General features: G+C 32.5%; 2 protein-coding genes across 2 annotated transcripts; both read left to right on the top strand.

The window, feature by feature from the left end:
- The first annotated feature begins 5,985 nt into the window (after positions 1 to 5,985).
- On the top strand, positions 5,986 to 16,472 carry LOC25484240 (serine/threonine-protein kinase tricornered). Its single transcript, XM_024779573.2, has 14 exons — positions 5,986 to 6,168; positions 6,414 to 6,675; positions 8,563 to 8,737; positions 9,519 to 9,602; positions 9,725 to 9,966; positions 10,197 to 10,413; positions 10,645 to 10,724; positions 11,011 to 11,095; positions 12,411 to 12,542; positions 12,639 to 12,752; positions 12,851 to 12,898; positions 13,881 to 13,965; positions 15,661 to 15,717; positions 15,855 to 16,472. The coding sequence occupies exons 2-14, from the start codon at positions 6,452 to 6,454 to the stop codon at positions 15,992 to 15,994; spliced, it is 1,683 nt and encodes a 560-aa protein (XP_024635341.1). The 5' UTR covers positions 5,986 to 6,168; positions 6,414 to 6,451; the 3' UTR covers positions 15,995 to 16,472.
- A 2,785-nt stretch (positions 16,473 to 19,257) lies between these two features.
- On the top strand, positions 19,258 to 20,992 carry LOC25484238 (protein SCARECROW). Its single transcript, XM_013613006.3, has one exon. It carries the CDS (start codon positions 19,390 to 19,392, stop codon positions 20,836 to 20,838), a length of 1,449 nt encoding a protein of 482 aa, XP_013468460.2. The 5' UTR covers positions 19,258 to 19,389; the 3' UTR covers positions 20,839 to 20,992.
- The last annotated feature ends 543 nt before the right edge of the window (positions 20,993 to 21,535 follow it).

Genomic DNA, 21,535 nt, shown 5'->3' with positions numbered 1-21,535 from the left:
AAAAGTCAGCGATTTTCAGTCCCTCTTCTCTTCTCTCTCACTCCAGTTTTCTCTCTAAAAAAAAAAGCCTCTTCTCTTCTCCCACGTTATTTTTTTCTTCATTTTCTGACATCCTTCTTCAATTCTCCATCTCTCTCTCTCTGATTGTTTCTCGCGTAGCTCTTCGTGTCTTAGTTTGGGTGTTCTCTTCATCGCCGGTCAGCCTCACCAAGGCAATAAGCATCTTCAAGTTTTATTGAAAGAGAATGCTTCTATGCAACAAAATTTTCAAGACCTTCGATCCCTCGGTATGCGTTTTCAGCTTCGTTACGTTTTGATTGATTTTGATTTCACGATTAGGGTTTTGGTATCACCGGTGTTGTTTTGATTGATTTTTCCGATTTGATAGGAAAGGAGCTTGAAGAAGGTGGAGTTCTCAGTGAATCGGCACTGTCGCGGAAGGTTTTTCTTTTCATCAACGATCTTCTCTCTCATTCTCTCTCATTCGCTGCTCTTCTCCTCTCTCATTGACTTTTTGTATTAAACTACCTATACATGTTGTGATAAGCTTTAAAGAATGTAATCCAAAGTTTATTCTTGCTATGAAATTTTCCATTGAAAAACTGCCACTCATGTTTATTTGTATCCTATTATTCCTACTCCATGAGTATCTTGACATCATGAGCCATGAGCCACTATCATCACGATAATGGGTGTGAATAACTAATATGAAATATAGTTCCATTAGATGTAAATTTGCACAACAAGTATTGTCAATGTTATGATAAAATAGTGTGCAAATAAATAAACTTTACATAAATTGATAAAGATTGTCTTTTGAGAAAATAGTGATAGTTTTGGTATACTTTGTCGAGGTGGTTTCTGTTTTTTGTGGTGTGTTCTTGAGGGGCAGCAGGCTGTGTAGTGCATCTTTGTTGGCTGCGTGAGGCTGCTGCTATTTTAGATAGCAGATTTTTGGTTTTGTTACTAGGAACCGTTGTGATGTTGGTGTTTTAGGGGCTGCACCTCTTTTGTTTTGTGCCTAGCCTTTTTCTTTTGTTTTCTTTCTGTAATCAAGGGGAAGACGTATGCGTTTGATTTGTGTTTTATAGGATCCTGATGTTGTTTATAGCTCACTGGTGTCTTTTTTAATGCAAATAAATAAATAAACTTTACATAAATTGAAAAAGACTGTCCTTTGAGAAAATAGTGATAGTTTTGGTGGACTCTGTCGAGGTGGTTTATGTTTTTTGTGGTGTGCTCTCGAAGGACAGCAGGCTGTGTGGTGCCTCAGTGTTTGCTGCGTGAGGGTGTTGCTCTACATGTATAATGTTTTTCATATTCGAATTATTTCAAATTGCAAGTAATTTAAATTGAGTTTTAAGGTAGTTTTCTTTGACTGCAAATATAAGGGGCTTATTTCAGAAGGTTATACTTAGATGTGTATATTCACTATTGAAGCTTATTTTGAGTTTCCGTGATGACTTACTTTATCGAAATCACGGTGTGCCGCCGCGATTTAGAAAAAGTTATAGGGTGCAGCTTTTACAATAACTAAAAGTTAACTAATGATTTGCCTGAAGTTTCTAATTCTTTTTACTGGTCCGATTACAGTCCCTCTCTGATGATTTTCTACAACTATCAGATTTGATTGAATCAACTAAGGTTAATTATTTTGTCCATAATTTTTGCAAGATAACTCTTCAGTCTACTGTTTTAGGTCAAAATTAATTTATTTTGTGTATAGAACAATAGTTATGCAGACCACCCATTTCAATAGGATAATGTCAAAATTAATTTATGCAGACCATCCATTTCAATAATCAATAATGTTTGTTTGGGTTTGTTTGTATAATAGCAGGTTTTTTAAGATGTGTTTTGTGTATAATGTGTCATTTCACTCCACGTAGCTAATCTTAGTGTTTGTTCATGAATAGAAAGTGGCTCATAAAACAATTTAAGGGTTCGATTGTTCTATATTATTTTTGCTCATCTCTCTTAGTGTTTGAAATTAGTTCAAAGAGTGATCTAAAAATTCTGCTAACATATGAGGATGACGCTTGCATTGATAGTTTTCAAAAAAAAAAAAAACGCATTGTATACACATAAATTCCTTGAAATATAATTGTATACACAACGTATACTACATATGAGGTAAACTTTACGTCGCAATATCCAAGGTGACCTCCAGGAATGGGTTGAAGATTTTAATGACTGATGATAATAGTAATGGCATGAATAGCACTTCAAATGTAGTTATAAGGAGATTTTATGCAATCTAGCGATTTAAGGTCTTTTTTTAATGTATTTTTTTTAGAAACAATTTATTTTGTACCGCAAGCATATTTAATTTCAATACATTTGCATGTTTTGTTTCCAATCGAGATGACCCGTGCGACAGCACGGGTGGATGGTCTAGTTTGTGAAGTCCTGGACTGCAACATTCAGGCTGGAACATATCAATACGTTGAGTTGGATTCCCCTTTTGATTATGCAAGTTGTCACACATATGTTTAGATCTCATTGTTTTGAACTCATAAGTATTATATGTTATCTTCTTCCAGCCTGACTCACCCTTATGGTAATATTTGATGAAACAACGGTTGTTGCTTCGCAAATTTGGATAGAGCCGATGTGAAGAAACTAATTTCATTGGATTGGTGAATGTAAACTGAATAACAACTGTACATTAATCAGTGGAGGGAAAATCTATTACGAGTTGTCCTCAAATTGTGTGATAGAATTTTAATTTATAATTGAAGAAAAAAATCGATTTTAAGGACTTGATAGAAGAAAATATTGAATCTTTGACAAACCAAAGAAAACAGGTTTCAAGAGGAACATTTTTCATGCAGAAGAGTTTCAACAGGTTTCATGAAAGGGGTGAATGAGCACTGCCACATTTTTCGCATGAAGAAGAGTTTTTTTTTGTTGAATGAGATGGATTTGATTTTGGAAGTTTGGTTTTGGAGGATTTAATTTTAGGGTCTTGCTATCAAGTGCCATAAGGACATTGTTTAAGGAACCATAAATAGAAATATTATATGAAAAGTAATAATCACATATATTTCTATACAAAAGTTACTATTATAGATTGCTTAAGGACACTTGTTAGCCATAGTTTTGAACTGAGGGTTAATGGTACATTTTTAAAATCTCAATGCTTCTTTAGTAACTAAAAATCATGATAGTAACATCAGCTTCATAGGGTACTTACTATTATAGAGGGAAATGAGGTCACTAGCCACCCTAGAATTTTCCACAAGTAAAAGTTTTCTCCAATTAGAATATCAAAAGAAGGTATAAACGCAAAAGCAATGGTCACAAAGTCCCTTAAAACAAAAGACTGACCCTGATATAATTGGGGTAATAGTTTGACAACTTTATTATGCAACAACATGTATTGAGTTAACAAAAGGCAGAGCAGTGAAGTTTATGTCCATAGAAATTATGACCAAACCTGTTCAAGGAAGGAATAACGACTGATGGTGTTGTTGGGCGTAACCTCCGAGTCAGAGCTAACAAGTTCTTCTGATACAACCCAGTAATTGGAATCATTGTTAACTACTGAATATGAATCAACGTTTGAGGTCTTATCAGTAATGCGCAACCAAGTAACCTTGACCGAAAGTGATTATTCTCACCAATAAAAGGAGGGAATGACACTATGTATTTATTTGTGTTGTATCAAACGAAATCACATTCCCAAACTCTTGATATTCATCTCTACCTTTTACATCTACTCAAAATACATTTCTTACACGATCCTCATCATCTAAATCAATCACACAAAAAAATCTAAGATTTTATTCTTGCATAAGCATAAACACTCCAACATTGCAGTTGCGTCTCCCGACTCTAAAAAGCCAAATGACGACTTTTATCTAAATGATTTCTAATGTCTTTCTCCAAGCAACCAATGTTTTCATATCATCCATGTTGTTTGGTCGCTATGACGTAAATTTTGGTTGTTTTCACCCCAACATGTTGCAAAGTTTCAATACAATTCTTTTGAGCTTATTGATTCTTCTATGACAAGGAAAATAATGTGCATATGTCAGAAAAACAATCAATTTTTGGCTATCATGTTCTCTATAAGGTTCTCCTTTGTCAAAAAAATATAGTCTTTTTATTATTGGCAGTCTCGTTAACAACTAGCTCTCCGTTCCCATCAACAACTTCATCTCCATTACCATTACCATAAAGAGCTTCCATTAATGCCTAATATGCAGTGCAAGCATTAAACACATGACTTTAACTTATAAAAATGATAGGTTAAAAGTATGAAAGTACAAAAATGTAGTAACGATAACTTATGTATGATATGAATACCATTAATGTCTTCCCTAAAAAAAAATTAATACCATTAATGTCTAAAAGTGATAGCTTAAATAGTAACGATAACTTATGTGTGATGTGAATATCATAATAAACTAATACTAAGAAAGGATAACATCTCATATGATAATAATAGTTGTGATTTTAACAGTAACGAGAAAAGATGTCGAACTCGTACATAGCTTGTAACCAAAAAAATACTACAATGTAACAAAAAAAAAAAAAACTAGTACATAGCTACGGTAAAAATTAGAAACTAATAATTAAAGAGAGAAAACAAGTAAGGACAAGAACATTATTTCACGTACCTCCTCTTAGATAAAATAGATTTAGTTGTGAAAACAATCAATTTTTCAAAGGAGAACCTGATAGAGAACATGAAAAGACTATATTTGTGGGAGGTTGAGTACAAGAGATGAAAAGTTAAAGTCTAATTTAATAATAAAATAAATAAATAGAGAATGTGTTAATTTAGATTAATTAGTGATTAATTATAATGGAGGGAGCACTGAAGTTTATTACATTTAAAAAGGGCGGCGCTACAACTGAATCTAGTTTCTCGCGGGACAAAAAAACTACCAACTAAATTTTAAATGTTAAAAACTAGAAATAGAACATTGTCTTCTTTTGTTCCCTCTCCTATTTTTGATTTGATTTTAACGAATAATAAACACTCTCCTTTATATATTGAGTGTTGCCGAAAAAAATATAGAAGATAACTTGCATCAACATAATGAGAATTAAGTACTTTTGTTTTTGTTTATATGCTTGCATGTAACATCTACAAGAGAGATAGAAAAGAAATGAGATGTTGAATGAGAATAGGAAAAATGAAGATATATAAATACAATGGTTGTATCATAAATTTTCAGGTTGATAGTGCATTTCTGTTTGGTTTCAGACTGTGGTGAAGCTCCTCGAGGACTCAGGTAGCCATGGCCCACCCACCAAAAACATTTATTTTTTTTAAAGGAGAAACTATTAAAATATTTGACTTTTAAATAAAATTATATTATGGCTTATCCGCTTCTCCATCTCAGCGTGCATTATCACACTTTCACGTCACTCATTTTGAATTTTTAAAATATGCAATTTAATCTTTTAAGGATAAATTTTGTATTAATGCTTATTAAAACATAAATTTTGTGTATATACCGTATATTATAATTTATTTTGTGATCCATCTAAACTTGTTATTATGGCTCTGCCATTGGTTTTAGTGACAATACATGTTTATTAATTTAAAAAATATCCTAAAATAAATATTATTTTATATTTTTATAGGAGTATTATTATTAATTATTTGATCATATGACGTTGAAGATTGATTCAAATTCCTTAAGAAAAATGAAGATTGACTCAATTGATAAATAGTTGACTTATTCGTAAGAACGTGAGTTCAATTCTCGTTGTTGATGTCATTATTTTTGATGAATTGATAAACACCTTTGTTAACGTCGATAAACCTCAAAGTCTATTTTAACTTTCATAAAGTCCGGTTTCTCCGAAGTTTATTTAAGGATATAAAAATACAATAAAATAATAAATAATTACTTTCTTTAATTAAGAAATAATAGTAATAATTTTTTTGAAGGAAAAAATATAATAATAATAATAATAATTAATAAAAGAAAAATGATTATGATTGCAAAGTTGGTGTGAAAATGGAACATGCATGATTTTCATTAATTTCATTTTCATTCAGCAGAAAGAAAAGACAAGAACATCGCACAGAAAATCACGCGCATCTCATCCGAAAGATACAATACATCTCTTCCTCTTCCTTTCTCATTCGCCATTCGCAAATTTGGATTTTACGCTTTCCGAAATGCCCCAAGCAATTCAATTCAGGTACATACAGGGAACAATTTTTTACTATTTTTTAAATTTTCACTTTCATATAAATTTTGGTAAAAAGATTCTGTTTTGGAAAATGGGTCATGTGCAAATTTGGTAATCGAATCTGGGTTTTGTTTTGTATGTTATTTTTTAGTTTAAAAATCAGTTTTTTAGGAGTTGTTTGTGCTACCTCTGATTTTTTTTTTTTTTTTTTTTTTTTTTTTTTTTTTTTTGTAATTGGGTTTGAACATGCATAGAAGGAACAAGGAAGGTTGTTAATTGTTGAGACAAAGAAATGGATTCTGCGAGGAGTTGGCTTTCGAAGTTGCAGCCTCGTGATAAAATGAAGGCGAAGAAGAGGGACGAGGATGGTAATAATGATGGAAATGGAGATTTGACTTCACCTGTGGATGATGGGTCGCTTTCTGATGTCACGAAGCAGAAAGTTGCGGCCGCAAAGCAGTATATCGAAAATCATTACAAGGAGCAAATGAAGAATCTTCAGGAGAGGAAAGAGCGGTATGATTCAATTTATCTATGCTTATATGAATTATGATAGATACTAAGATTTTTTATATATCTGAAAACAATGAGTGATGAAACTCACTTGCCTTCATAGTTTTGTGCGGAGGGAAAAATATCGTTAGAATTTGAGTTTGGAGGACCAATGGAGTAGAAAAACTGCAGCAATTTACTTTGAGTTTTTGGTAGTATGTGAAAAGTGCTAATTTGTGATATTCATATCATCGAGTTTTATGAACCTTGTGCCTTGTGGTATTTGTTTTTAAGCATTACCATTGCATTTTTAAATTACTGCATTATAATTCATGTAGATACGAGCCGTACTGCAGAGTTCTGTTTTGTGAGAACATTTTTGCTTGTAACTCAAGTTTGACAGGGATGGTTATATTCCTCGCATGATGTTTAGATGTTTCTTGGAGAACTATCTATAAAAGAAGTAGATCAGATGGAGAGTACTGTAGTCAAATAACTAGAGGTAGGGGAAGACACGGAACAACCATAAGAGAAACTGTTAAGAAGGATCCAGAGATTAATGAGTTGGATAGGGATACGATATATGATAGAACATTATGGTGGCGTTTGATCCGTGTAGCCAACCCCACTTAGTGGGATAAGGCTTGGTTGTTTTTGTTTTAGCCATAAAAAAAGTGAGTTACTAAGTTATTATTTTCTAAATAAAAGAAACCTAGATGGTGATATGCATATGCATATTATGGATTAAAGATATCACTCAATGATGTTTTTAAGAGGGTACTGGCTCATCATATCACTAGCTATTGCACTATAGAAACTACAAAGTTCTAGTTTCTTAGTGGATTGTGTTGATAGTTCTAAATAAGAAATGAGTAGAGTCTGAGAGAGAAAGAATAAAGTCTTTGAATTGTGATTATGGTTATATATCTTATGACATCATCACTTGTACAAGTATTTGGAATTGGAACAACTTATAAAATAGTTTATAATATGTACGAAGTTGTTTTGGACTTACGCTTAGTTTACCCTAACTCCGCAGAAAGAAACCAAGAAAGAGAGATTGGACTTTGCGCATTAACAGCGAGAAAATAAGTTATGGAGATAATGGCATGTTTACGACAGAGTACCAGAGTTTAGGGAACTCAACAGTAAAATAGTCACAGAGGGTGATATTGCTCTAATATCATGTTGTAGATTTTTAGATATGAAATGGGGGAATGGAAACGACGAAGGTTGTGAATTGTGATTATGATTTTTATTACAAAAGTCTAAGCACTAATCTTTATTCTTATTGATACTAGACTCCAGTTATTAATTAAAATAGGAAATTAATACCAACAGTTGCTAGACTACTAATCCCAATTGAATATGAAAACAAAGTATGAGGTATGGAAATCGATCCCAAAAGATAATCTAAGATATTCTAAATTATTGAAAGTTACAATTACACAACCCAAATATTGTGTGGTATTTTCCGTATATTTAACCTTGGCGCAACTGGTAAAGTTGTTGTCATGTGACTCGAAGGTCACGGGTTCAAGTCCTGGAAACAGCCTCTTGTGTAAAAAACAGGGTAAGGCTGCGTACAATACACCAATAATGGTGGGACCCCTTCCCGGACCCCGCATATGCGGGAGCTTTAGTGCACCGAGTTGCCCTTTTATTTTCCGTATATTTAACATTTAAAATGTAGTTATGAAAGATGGATTCCTCTCAATTTTTTTTATTGAGGTGCACTCAGAGATGATTATTGTGATAAATAATGCCCCTTTCCTCTCTCATGGTTTGAGTGCAGCATGTAAAAGATGCTGGAACTGAAAATGTTTTTTTTCTTGAATGTTAATGTTCATTGTGTTAGTTACTCTGATAAAAGGTGCTAAAATTTTATAACACCTCACTTGCTGACAACAGTCGAACCATCTTGGAAAAGAAGTTGGCCGATGCCGAGGTCTCCGAAGAAGATCAAAACAACTTACTTAAATTTTTAGAGAAAAAGGAAACCGAATATATGCGCCTTCAGAGAGCCAAGATGGGTGTTGATGATTTTGAGTTATTGACTATGATTGGAAAAGGTGCATTTGGGGAGGTATGTTTACAATTGTATGTGATGAGTAATGAGTAATATGACATGGCTGATTATGCTTTCTTCTGGTTTATGGTTATTTTCTTTTATGTATAAACTTAAATGTAATGGTGGATCGTATTATAGTGTCCCTGCTCATCAAAATTTGAAATCTAATATTTTTCTTCTTGGTACTTTGGTATATAATATTCATTTTGTTCGTTCTCTTGATTCATTATGTGCATCTTGATATTACCATTGATGTGATTTTGAAGAGAGATACACATTAAAATATTGTAAATTTTAATCAGTAACGTGGGCTACAAAAGCGTCTATAGCCTCACATATTATTGTAATAATTTTTGTGATTTTTTTAGTAATAATTTTTTTTAGGGATCTCAATATATTTTCTCTATTAAAACCTCGCATATTACTGTAAATGTAATACTAATATGGTGTTATGAGAATAATTTGGGTCTATAATTGATCTAGGAATCACTCCATCTCTTACACTATATAACCTTTCTGCTTTGTTGAAATGGGATTAAATTATTGTGAAGCGAAATAATTTCTTCTCTCCACTCTCTCACAAACTCCAAATAGATCTAGCTCACTGGTACTGGAAGAGTCTGTAGATTGTATTTTGCTGAATCATCCACTTTTTCTTGAACCACAAGCTTATTCTTTTCTGTGTTTAAAAGCTGCCAGAATATCCCAACTGATTTTGTTTTCGTTTTTGTATGTTTCCTTTATTTGCCTTTGTCTGAAACAATCCGTCTCTTCCTAAAATTTGAAATCGTTGCAGGTCAGAGTTTGCAGAGAGAAGACTACTGATTCTGTATACGCAATGAAAAAACTAAAGAAATCAGAGATGCTTCGCAGAGGACAGGTTTATAGTCATTTCATTTATCTTTCTATATGATGTTACTCAAGAGAATGACAGTTTTTATGCCTAAGTTTAATAAAGTCATCATGATTCATACTCATTCCCTTTATTGCGAATTTTTTTAGGTTGAACATGTCAAAGCGGAAAGGAATCTCCTCGCAGAGGTTGACAGCAATTGCATTGTCAAACTTTATTGCTCTTTCCAGGATGACGAGTATCTTTATCTTATTATGGAGTATCTACCGGGTGGAGATATGATGACTCTACTTATGAGAAAGGATACCTTGACTGAAGATGAAGCCAGATTTTATGTAGGAGAAACTGTTCTGGCTATTGAATCTATACACAAGCACAATTATATACATAGGTATACATCTTTTTTTGTTGTTGTAGGATTAGCTTCAAATGGAGACCAATATAACTTTAAGTTAACTTCCAGAACACACTGCTATGACTCTTATCATGATTGCTAGCAAAATCATTTTAAAATCATCCAATGCTGGAAAATGTTCGATGTACGGTGTTATGAATGGAGTCATATTTATCATGATCACTGAACAGTATAAGTTTGTTTATCTTTTTAATTTTGTGTTGCAGGGATATCAAGCCTGACAACTTATTACTTGATAGATATGGACACCTGAGACTGTCTGACTTTGGACTTTGTAAACCATTAGATTGTAGTACGCTTGAAGAAAAGGATTTCTCTGTGGGTCAGAATGTGAATGGATCTACACAGAATGAGGAGCGTTCAGCTCCAAAACGCACACAACAAGAACAACTGCAAAACTGGCAAAAGAACAGGAGGACGCTTGTAAGTTTACTACTATTATGTTTTGATTTTGCTTTGTTAATTGAGAGTAGTGTAGTTGCAAAACTTGATGTACCCGTTTAACCCTCTCAGCCTGCCCAACCAAAAAAAGAAAAAAAGAAAAAACAAATTGCTGATTTCTACTGTTGAGGGTATCTATATGGAAACAACTTTCTTTACTTAATGTGTTTAAAATTCTGTTCCTTTTGTAATTGTGAATGTATAATGTTGTAGGCTTATTCCACTGTTGGTACACCGGATTATATTGCGCCAGAAGTTCTTTTGAAGAAAGGGTATGGGATGGAATGTGATTGGTGAGTTTTCTGCATGTTGGCCCATTTAAATCATACTATCTGAGTTTATTCTTTTCATTCTTAACTGAGTGATATGTTTTCAGTAAGTTTCAACTTATTTTGATATTCAAATTTCTTACTTCATTATTTGTTTCGGACATATTTCTTCCACTTTTTGTTTTGTTTCCTATTCAATAATTATATTTTTTTGAAAACATCGATCATATTGGATTTGTGAATAAACTCCAATAAGATCAGAGTTAAATGTTTTATTATGACAGAACGGTGGTTGTTATTAAATTCACAGGTGGTCACTCGGTGCTATCATGTATGAAATGTTGGTGGGATATCCACCTTTTTATTCTGATGATCCAATGACAACATGTAGGAAGGTAATCTTTCTTGATCCAAATGATTCTTGCAACTAATGATTGTTTGACATTTACTTTTGTTTTTATAACCCACTACAGGATACTCTTGTTATTAATTATGACCTGTGCAGTTATTGAATTTAATTTTTTAGATTTCGGTTAAGATATTTGTCGCCTCTTTGTATTTTTTGTTTTTGTTCAAGTCTATCATTCTACGTCAAATCGGTGGCTAGATTGTTCACACTCATTGATAAGTTCAGTTTCATAAGTCCTGTTTAATATCTCTTGACATGTTCGGTGATCGTACCTTCTTTGGAAAAGACCTACATGATACCAGGGATTATTCTTCAGATTAAAAATCCACTACATTGCAGTATGTAAAAAATAAAATGTGTGCCATATCACATATATGACAATAGCCATGAGGCTGAAAGTACTTTTCCTTTAGTCATTTATTCCTTTGGCACAGCTCTTCCTATAGTCCTTTATTTCTCTTGACGAGTTTGCAAAATAAACTTAATCGCAACAACATATGTCTTTCTTTTCCTCTTACCTCCAAAGCTTCTTTTACCACATCACCTGTTTCCCCTTCAGATATTTCATGTGAACTGCCCCACTTTAATCTGTTTTCTTGTTTAAGATGGGTATCATGGGTTTGATAGTGTAGGGGATCATGACCCATTCATACTCAGATGAATATTTAACAGGCTGTAGCCTTAACTGGTTGATCATTTAGAATTAAAAAGCAACTGCTTTTTTTCAAAAGAAATGAAACTTGTACTTATGGACTTCAGTATCAAAAGTAAGGATGCTGGAAAAAGGCCGTTGAAAGACAACCAGACTGAAACTAACTACTTAATTCAAGATTTTTTTTTCACGTATTACTAATAGTTCAGTTTTTCTACTTCATTTTAGCATGGTATTTTTTTCATACTTCATCTGATGTATTTTGACAAGTTTAATTTTAAAATGGACTAAGCTTCTCCAAAATGCGAGGTGTACACCTTCCATAATGTGCAGAGTCGATCCTACCAATGTTATAATGGTGATGCTTTAGAGTGAAACCTTCTCTCTAGAGTAACCAAGTCCAGTTAACATAATAATTTAGATCCTGTTTGGTATATTCTTTGCCTGTTTTATGCCACCTTCTGTTCACTATATTTCATGTTTTCAAAGAACTCAACGGGAATAGAAATGAAACAAATTAATATTTTTGTAATTAAAAGTAAAAACAAGATACGAAAAAATTTAAATAGAAACCAAACAGACGTAGTTTTTCTTTTTAAAACAAATTTACTGAGCATGATAGTTTTATCTTGGTATCTCTTTACTGCAGATAGTGAACTGGAAATCTCACTTGAAATTTCCTGAGGAAGCTGGGCTATCGCCTGAGGCTAAAGATCTTATTAGTAGACTTTTATGTAATGTCAACCATAGGCTGGGATCAAAAGGTGCTGATGAAATAAAGGTGTTGTACTTGTACAGTGTGTTCTTCTTTGAATTATTATATTTATTATATTTTATATTTCAATATTGAGTTTATCTTTATGTTGCATTCCTCCAGGCTCATCGGTTCTTCAAAGGTGTTGAATGGGATAAACTATATCAAATTGAAGCTGCATTTATACCTGAGGTCAATGATGAATTAGATACTCAGAATTTTGAAAAGTTTGATGAGGTATATCAGTCTATCATTTTCTTGCTTATTTTGTATAGATATTGTTCGGCTGTTTTCATTGTTCTTTTTTTCTCATTTTACCTTATGCGCACCTGCAGGCTGACAGCCAAACTCGACCGTCGTCAAAAACTGGTCCATGGAGGAAGGTAATCTTTGATGTTCCGTCTGCTGGAAATTTTCACCAAGTTATCTGTTGAGTTAGTGTTTGAATAACCTATTATTGGTTGATATGATGATCAAGTAGTATTCTGTTAAATCCCTAAATTTTTGCAATATAAGGAAAAGCAAAGAAAATCAATAGTTGTCATTGTTTGTACTTTTGAATTACTTATATGGAAATTATGGTATGCCTCTTCTGTTTTAAAAATTAATTTCCTTTCACTTGCATGTCCATGAGTAGGCTGTTGATACGCCTTTTAGTTGTTATGAGGTGAATTGGGGGTTGAGAAGGTATAAACCATAGGCAGGGCTGTGTAGTAGGAAATGTCTTGCTAACTCTCGAACTGGCTCGGGATTCCCATATAAGAAATTTTATTGCCCTCCTTTTTGTTTTCAGGCAGATTTTAACTTTTGAAGTCACTTGAATAATTTTAAAGTGAACTTGCTCTTCTTCAGATTCATGATATGAATAAATTTATCGGTGTTGCGGTACAGCTAGTATACTATAATAATATGTGAGAATACACTGTTATTTAAATTCTTAGAAAGCTGAAATTATGACTCTACTAGGGCCTAGGAACATGTATTATTGAGCTTGCTAAAATGTTCGTGCAAATTCAATAATATGTGTTTAGCTTTCTGAATATAATAAAATCACTATTCAACATGTATTAGGGTTGTATGTATTTGCGCAGATCTGAAATAACGACTTTATATTCAACAGCAGTCGTGACAGATTTTGTGTTTAACTTGCTTTTAGCACTGGCCAACAAATATATCTTCCTCAAGTTCCAATTGTTTGTCATTGTCTGTGAACTATATTAGACAACAATGTTTAATTTTTTTTTTTCACACTGGCTTACAGAATAGTCCTCAATCTTCAAATTTTTTATTTCTTACCTACAGCTGTTCTCCACCCCCATCCATTTCCTTTTTCTTATTCTTTTGTTGTTTGACGGGATGTTGTAGATGCTTTCATCTAAAGACTTAAATTTTGTTGGATACACATACAAGAACTTTGAAATTGTTAACGATTATCAAGTTCCTGGGATGGGTACGTTTCTTTCTTCTCTTTCCACTCATGCATATTATTTTATATAATGTTTATTTCCTTTGAAATGTACTGTCGTTTGGGATGAAGTATATTAAGAGAAAAGGTCACTGTTAAAGATATATGTTTATTTGTTTATTCTTTAAGATATAGAAGAAAGGAAATGCTTAGAATGACAAATTGTATTAGTCAATGTAAATATTGTTTTTACAGAAGACAATGCACCTTTGTTATAGATTAAAAAAAGTGATTTTTACTTTATATTTTTAAATCTGATTTTTATGAAAACTTAAAAATAGTAGAAGCTATTTTGAACTCATTTGTTATAAATTAAAAGAGTAATTTTGACATTCAGCAACTTAGATATTCATTGTTAGAGATTTTCTATTTATATTTTTGGAATATTCATTGTTAGAGATTTATTTAACATAATAAAAATCACATCTTTAAAAAAAAACATAATAAAAATCAAATATCATTTGAAAAAGATATCTCTTGAAAATGGTTTTTATGAGAAGCTATTGAAAATAGCTTCTCATTTTAAGCATTTTTTGAATTTCATTATCCAAAAATAGTCATAGCAAAATGATGAAATACTTTTTTTTTTATAATAAAATGATGAAATACTTAAAATGTCTTTTTATGAGAAACTATTTAAACCAATTTCTCATCTGAAGTTTTCTTTAAAATGTTCTTTATTAAAATTATAACAATAAAATGAAACACTAAAAATCATTTTTAAAAAAAAAACTACAACGAACTGGCCCTATATCAGTGATTGTCACGACCAAACACTGACTGGGATTATTGAGGTTGGTTTATGTTCGGGGTGCATCCCGGGGTACAGTGGGCCTAATTCTACGAGACTATAGTGATTGAATGCATTTCTTATAGCATGGGCCAGGGCCATATTGCATATCAGATAATTGGAATCAAAGTTAGACGAATTTATCTAAGTCTTTTAAAACAGGTTTTGAGAGAAAGGATGGGTAGAACTTTTACATAGCTGATGATAAGAAAAGAATCATGGAGATAATTGCATCATTACAATAAGCTCCATATTTTGGAAACTCGACATCATAACAGTGACGAGACTGATCATAAAGTATGGCAGCACCCTAGAAACGTGTTGAAGTTTTAGGGTTTAGTCTATTAGGTATAGAGGGAGAAAGAGGAACACTCAAGAATACAATTATATTCACCTTACTCCTTAAGGATAATCTAATTAAGATAAATAACATATTTTGTGATAGAATAATGATATGGTAAAATATTTTTAAGATACCTTACAATTACAATGTTGGATGATCAGAAGTCCTCTAACTTTGAAAGAAATGATATAATACATTTGTTGGTAACTGAACATAAATGCAATTAGAGATTAGTTAATCTACATGACTACCCGGACAACCACTATATGCAAAACTTAGTCCAGATGAAGAAATTTTACCTTATGATTCATTCCATCTTCTGTTGTTGGAAGGCCAAGATAGATCATTGGAACAATATATCAAACCACAGTTTCACATCAATGCTGTTACATGTCATTTTAGGCAAGGGTTGTGGAAGATAAATTGGCAGGGTTATGTTGAAAAGTAAAATCGTTCTATTTTTGGTTTATTTGGGGTGCTGATTGGATTTTACATTCAAGAATATATTGCACTTTTGTGTTGACTTTGCCATCCTTTTGCGTTGCAGCTGAGCTGAAGAAGAAGCCCTCCAAATCAAAGAGACCATCCATCAAGTCGCTTTTCGGTAGGCTTGTACATCTTTGTGGCTATTTGATTCTTTCAAACTGTTTTCTCAGTTCATGGTGCTCTATGCACATCTCTGTTTCTTGCATGTAACCATAATTCTTTTCATCTAATCATACTGGTTAACACATATGATAGATTCCGAGTCAGAGACGTCAGAGTTGTCTGAGGTTTCTGATACGTCTGCAAGTGATCGACCTCAAGGAAGCTTTTTGAATCTTTTGCCACCCAAGTTAGAGGCATCTCATAGTGAGAGGAATCTTACTCATAAGTCTTAACAACACAATCTCATGATCTATCCAGTCAAACAGTGTAGGTACCATAACTCATGCATATATTTGACAATTCCTGTATTCTAAATGTGACTCTCAATGCAATTCCACATTTGGATTTGTTATTGGTTACGCTAATTAATGGTTATGAGAAAAGGCAAGAAGAAAGTGCTGTGTCTTGAATCAAGTAATTAACCTCGAGCAAGCTGGCTTGGACAAGTCTTTTCTGTCAATCACAACTATTGAATTGTAAATTTCTTTCAGTTTATTGTCAAATATGCTACACTGTAAACAGATTCATGGTGTCATTGAATTGTGGATACTCTGTAAATTTCTTACAGTTTATTGTCATTCATGTTCTCTTTTACATTAATGACGATAACAAAGCATTTGTCTGTAACGTTGGAGTCTAATGGATGACAAGTAATTTTGTTGTATAAAACCTGCATTAAATGTAATCTATCAGTGTTCATTTTCATACAAATCTTAAAATTCAATGTTTCTCGGTATTTATTTTCTTTTTGTACATCTAATCCAATAGTATTTTTCAGGTAAATTAGTGTTTCTATGAGAGGGTGAGAGGAGTATTTCTATGATCAAAATTGTGTTGTATTACAATTTTTGATATTGTAGAGAATCACAGTTAATTGCTGATACGACCTTAATTTCAATCATAAAGACGTCAAAAAGCATTAATATTGTGATCCAAATCACATTCATGACCTATTTTTTGAGACCATGTATGTGTGTTTATATATATATATATATTACATTATGACCGGTTGCTTTATCAAAGTTGAACATGTAGTTACTTTACACACCGCACTATTTTTATTTTTTGCACTTGGAACGGTTCCATCACGTACTTTACCATTCTTTAACTAAATATAGAATGATGGTATTCACCTATTCCAGTGAAGCTGTTACATGTAATGTAAGGCAGCTAAATCTGGAAAATGTCAAAATGACATTAAAAATAGGACAAACTAAAATGACATATGCATAAGCTCTAGATTCAGATACCATTTTTATTGTTTAATACAAATCGGCAAGCTTACAAATCAATCAATAATTAGAGCTATATGTTCTTTATTGATCAAGAGAGATCCATTTGAATAAAGACTAAGCAATAAGGTTTGTATATTAAACTGTCCTTGTAGCTTGGTAAAATAACTTATGGTCGTCCAAAGCCCCTACAGCCAAAATAAATTAACGTAGACATCACTTTCACCTAAAAGGTGGTTTAATGATTAACCTTATAAAATTAATACATTAATAGTTTAATCAATGGCTTACGGAAGGTGCTAATCCAGTGGTTTTGTTAGGCATTGGTATATACTAAAAAATAAACTTTCTTACCACTCTAAACAGTTCTAACGACAAGACTAAAATATTTTCAATGGATTTTGATTCACTATAAACTTTTTTTTTTTGTGTGTATAGTGGTATATTCCTACACTGGTTAAATATAAGATGCCGATACGTCATAGTAATATAGAAAAGTCCAAACATCCCTCTTCAAACTATATGCCTCACCTTGAAAACCAACTCCAACCGTTAAGCCATGTATGATTAATATTAAAAGGAGGAAATTAGGTGTTCATCAATATGTGTTATTTGTCTTTTTTTGTAACAATTGGTGTTATTTCACTAATTTGTCTTTGTTCATCAATTATAATATATTAAGTTGATTAGTTTTTTCAATTAAGCTAGAATTTAAGAGATCTGATTCATACTAATGAAAGCACAGTTTATGTAAAGAATTATGTTATGGAAAATCTATGTGCATCGAGGATCTTAGGTACACAACACATAACAAATATTTACGTGGGTCAATACCTCTTATCTATGTCAACATAAACGTCTCGACCAAATTGTTTCAGTATATGAATCATTCTACAAACTCAAATACTGTCTCACATAAGTGATGTCACACACACTTACAACATGTTTGGAACCACATATAAAGGCGCTAAACACATATTTACTCTTTTTTTTCTTTTTCTAAACACACATATTTACTCTTAAACTTGAATTCGTAACTTAATAAAAATAAACTTGAATTCGTAGCTTTACAAAATTCATGGCAAAAACATGGGAAAGTGAGAACTATAGAAGGGAAACATATATCCAATTCCAAACAATAATATGAATCTAGTCTCTTACTATTATAATGTTTCAACGTCCCGTAAGACCTCCTATTTATAGAAGATGATAAGCTTTCGTATTGCAATTCTTCTACCGCTCTTACTAGACATTCTTCGTCTTATCCATCTTTCATATTAAAATTTCTCATTGAATCATAATTGCTTGGAGGCTAAATCTTGTGCTGATTTTCTTGCCAACTTGGATCACCATTGTTCCTTCTCTTGCACGATTCTTCGATCTCCTTGTTTATCTTTAGCTCACAAGCTTCGGTTTGATGTAATGGTGGTATACTACCCCGTAGATTTGTTCCCTATTATATTGTAATAATAGCTTTCCTTCATGAATGTGGCATATTAAGTACTAATTATCTCACATTTTCAAAAAGTTTTCACTTCATGAAAGTTCTCCAAAAAATCATCTTTCCACCCCTTGAATCCTATCTATCTATTGAGTATCCACTTTTTGAATTAACAATTATTGCTGTTTAAAAATTTTACTCCATCTATTTTAAAATACATGTCGCAATTTTATAATGTGCACTATTCACATAGTTTACTTTGACCATATTTTTTAACTAATATATAAATACAAATGTTAGTATGTAAGATGTTTAATTTCTCTCGACAAATATTTTCAAAATATCAAAATTTTATAATTTTTTATTATATATAATTAAATATACGAATGATCAAAATTGTATATTAATATATGTGCAGTGGTTAACTGCAATATGTATTTTAAGACGGAGGAAGTAATTGTTTTCCTACCTTATGATATAAGTATAGAAAATAAATACAACACACGAATGTCTAACTATAAGTTTTTTAGTATTATTGTCCAAAAGAAGTTGATAACGTTAGCTTCATTACTATAATTTTGTTAATATAATAATTAATTATTATAATAATGGGAAAATCACTGCCAATTCGACGTGTAATGATTAACTTCTAATGACTTGTCTTTTTCCAAATGTCTTGATTATGCCGGCCATCAACAGGAATTGGCAATGCTTATTGAGTCTATTGACAACACCACAATTCTATTTAATTTAGTTTTTAATAAATTTTAATTATTTGGTCATGAAACTTCCCCTTATAAAGTAACATAATCCTCTTCTTGAAAACCCTCTCTCACATTCACACCCCAACTCATCCTTTTTTCTATTTCTTTGTATTTTGTTTTGCTACATATTAATTTTTGTAACATATATAGTAGCTTTAGATTTTAAGCATTAATTTGTTATTTTTGTTTCTATGATGAAAGTAGGATTTGAAGTCCTTCATGCAAATCCAAACATGATTCATCCACACATGCATGAAACATGGGACTATACAATCATTACAAATGACTTATTATTGCCACCTCCAATCCAAACAAATCCTTATCCAAAACAACTAACTGAAAATCACTCCCTAAACTTGGGAGGACAGAATAATGAGGTAAGTGATTGGGTTGAACACTTTACTAAACACTTTGTTGAAGATCACTTACCACAAAACACTTCTGATAATAATAGTTACAATAATCTTCAACAAATTCAAACAAACACATCAGATTTAATTCAAAACCATAATAGTAATAGTGGTTATGAATGTGATCAAGGGTTGAATTTGATAACCCTTCTAATGGAATGTGCAGTGGCAATTTCAGTTGAAAATCATGGTGAAGCTCATAGAATGTTACTAGAGTTAACACAATTAGCTTCACCTTACAAAACATCATGTGCTGAACGTGTTGTTGCTTATTTTGCAAAAGCTATGATTAGTAGAGTGATGAATACATGGCTTGGAGCATGTTCTCCTTTGATTGATCATAGAACCATTCATTCTTCTCTGCAAGTGTTCAATAATATTTCCCCTTTCATCAAATTTTCACATTTTACTTCAAACCAAGCAATTCTTGAAGCGGTGAACCGTTGTAATAGCATTCATATCATTGATTTGGACATCATGCAAGGTCTGCAATGGCCTGCTTTTTTTCACATACTCGCGACTCGAATGGAGGGTAGGCCTTCAGTTCGAATGACGGGGATGGGAGCATCGATGGAACTTCTTGTTGAGACGGGGAAAAATCTTTCGAATTTCGCTAGAAGGCTTGGTTTGTGTTTAGAGTTTTACCCTATAGCATGTAAATTTGGTGAAGTTGTTGATGTTTCCATGTTACAAATTAGGCCTAATGAAGCACTTGCAGTTCATTGGTTGCAACATTCTTTGTATGATTCAACTGGACCTGATTGGAAAACTTTGAGACTTCTTGAAGAATTGGAACCAAAAATCATAACTTTAGTAGAACAAGATGTTAACATTGGAGGGTCATTTTTGGACCGTTTTGTTGGTTCATTGCATTACTATTCCACCCTTTTTGATTCACTTGGATCATATTTGCATAGTGATGATTCTAACAGGAACATTGTTGAACATGGTCTTCTATCTAAAGAGATCAACAATATATTAGCAATTGGTGGACCTAAAAGAAGTGGTGAAGAAAAGTTTAGGCTTTGGAGAAGTGAACTTGTTGCAAGAAATAGTTTTGAGCAGGTTCCAATGAGTGCTAATTCAATGGCTCAAGCACAGTTGATATTGAACATGTATTCACCAGCTCATGGTTATAGTCTTGCTCAAGTTGATGGCATGTTAAGGCTTGGTTGGAAAGATACTAGTTTGTATACAGCTTCTTCTTGGACTTGTAGAACTTCTAGGTAGCTTTGTTTAAGGTTGTAAGGTTTTTGAGTTTCTTAATTTGTTTGCTTTGAGGTAGGTAATTGAGTTGTAAATTGAGCAAATTTAGTAGAAGTGATTTGATTGTAAACAATTATTCTGTAACCATATATACATGATTTATTTATACATGTTTAAATTTAAAGGAGTTCGAATTTTATAGACTAAGAAAAAGCATCACGGTATATGTGTCTAAGTGACTCATATTTATGCCTCTGATTACATACATTTGCAACCCATTTTTCATATGGAAAACTACTATTTATACATTGTAAAATAACTGAAAAAAGGCTAACTCCACGATCAACACTCTTTTCATCAAGAAACCGCTTGTCTCCACGTTTTCATCAAGGAAACTGTTGTTCTTTGAATTCAAATTCTTCTCGCTTCGACAATAATTGCTTGGTTTCGACGAACTCGCATTCTTGGTTTACGTCTTGTCAAACTTCAGATATTTTAGGCTCTTTCACACGCTAAGTCCAATTCTCGTCGAAATCCCCATGTTGAAGAGGAAAGAGTTTGATTCCTTAAAAGGTAAAAGTCAACCAATGTTAACTGCATTGAATAAGCCTGTCGAAATTATAGGCTGACAATATATTATGCAATGTTCTTTTTTGGTGGTGGCCGAGGTTTGAACGCCAGACCTTGCATATTTTATGCATTGTCCAAACCAACTGAGTTA

The sequence above is a fragment of the Medicago truncatula genome, chromosome 1 (assembly GCF_003473485.1).
Source record: "Medicago truncatula cultivar Jemalong A17 chromosome 1, MtrunA17r5.0-ANR, whole genome shotgun sequence".
NCBI classification, from domain to species: domain Eukaryota; kingdom Viridiplantae; phylum Streptophyta; class Magnoliopsida; order Fabales; family Fabaceae; genus Medicago; species Medicago truncatula.
This window is presented reverse-complemented; position numbering and strand designations above follow the sequence as displayed.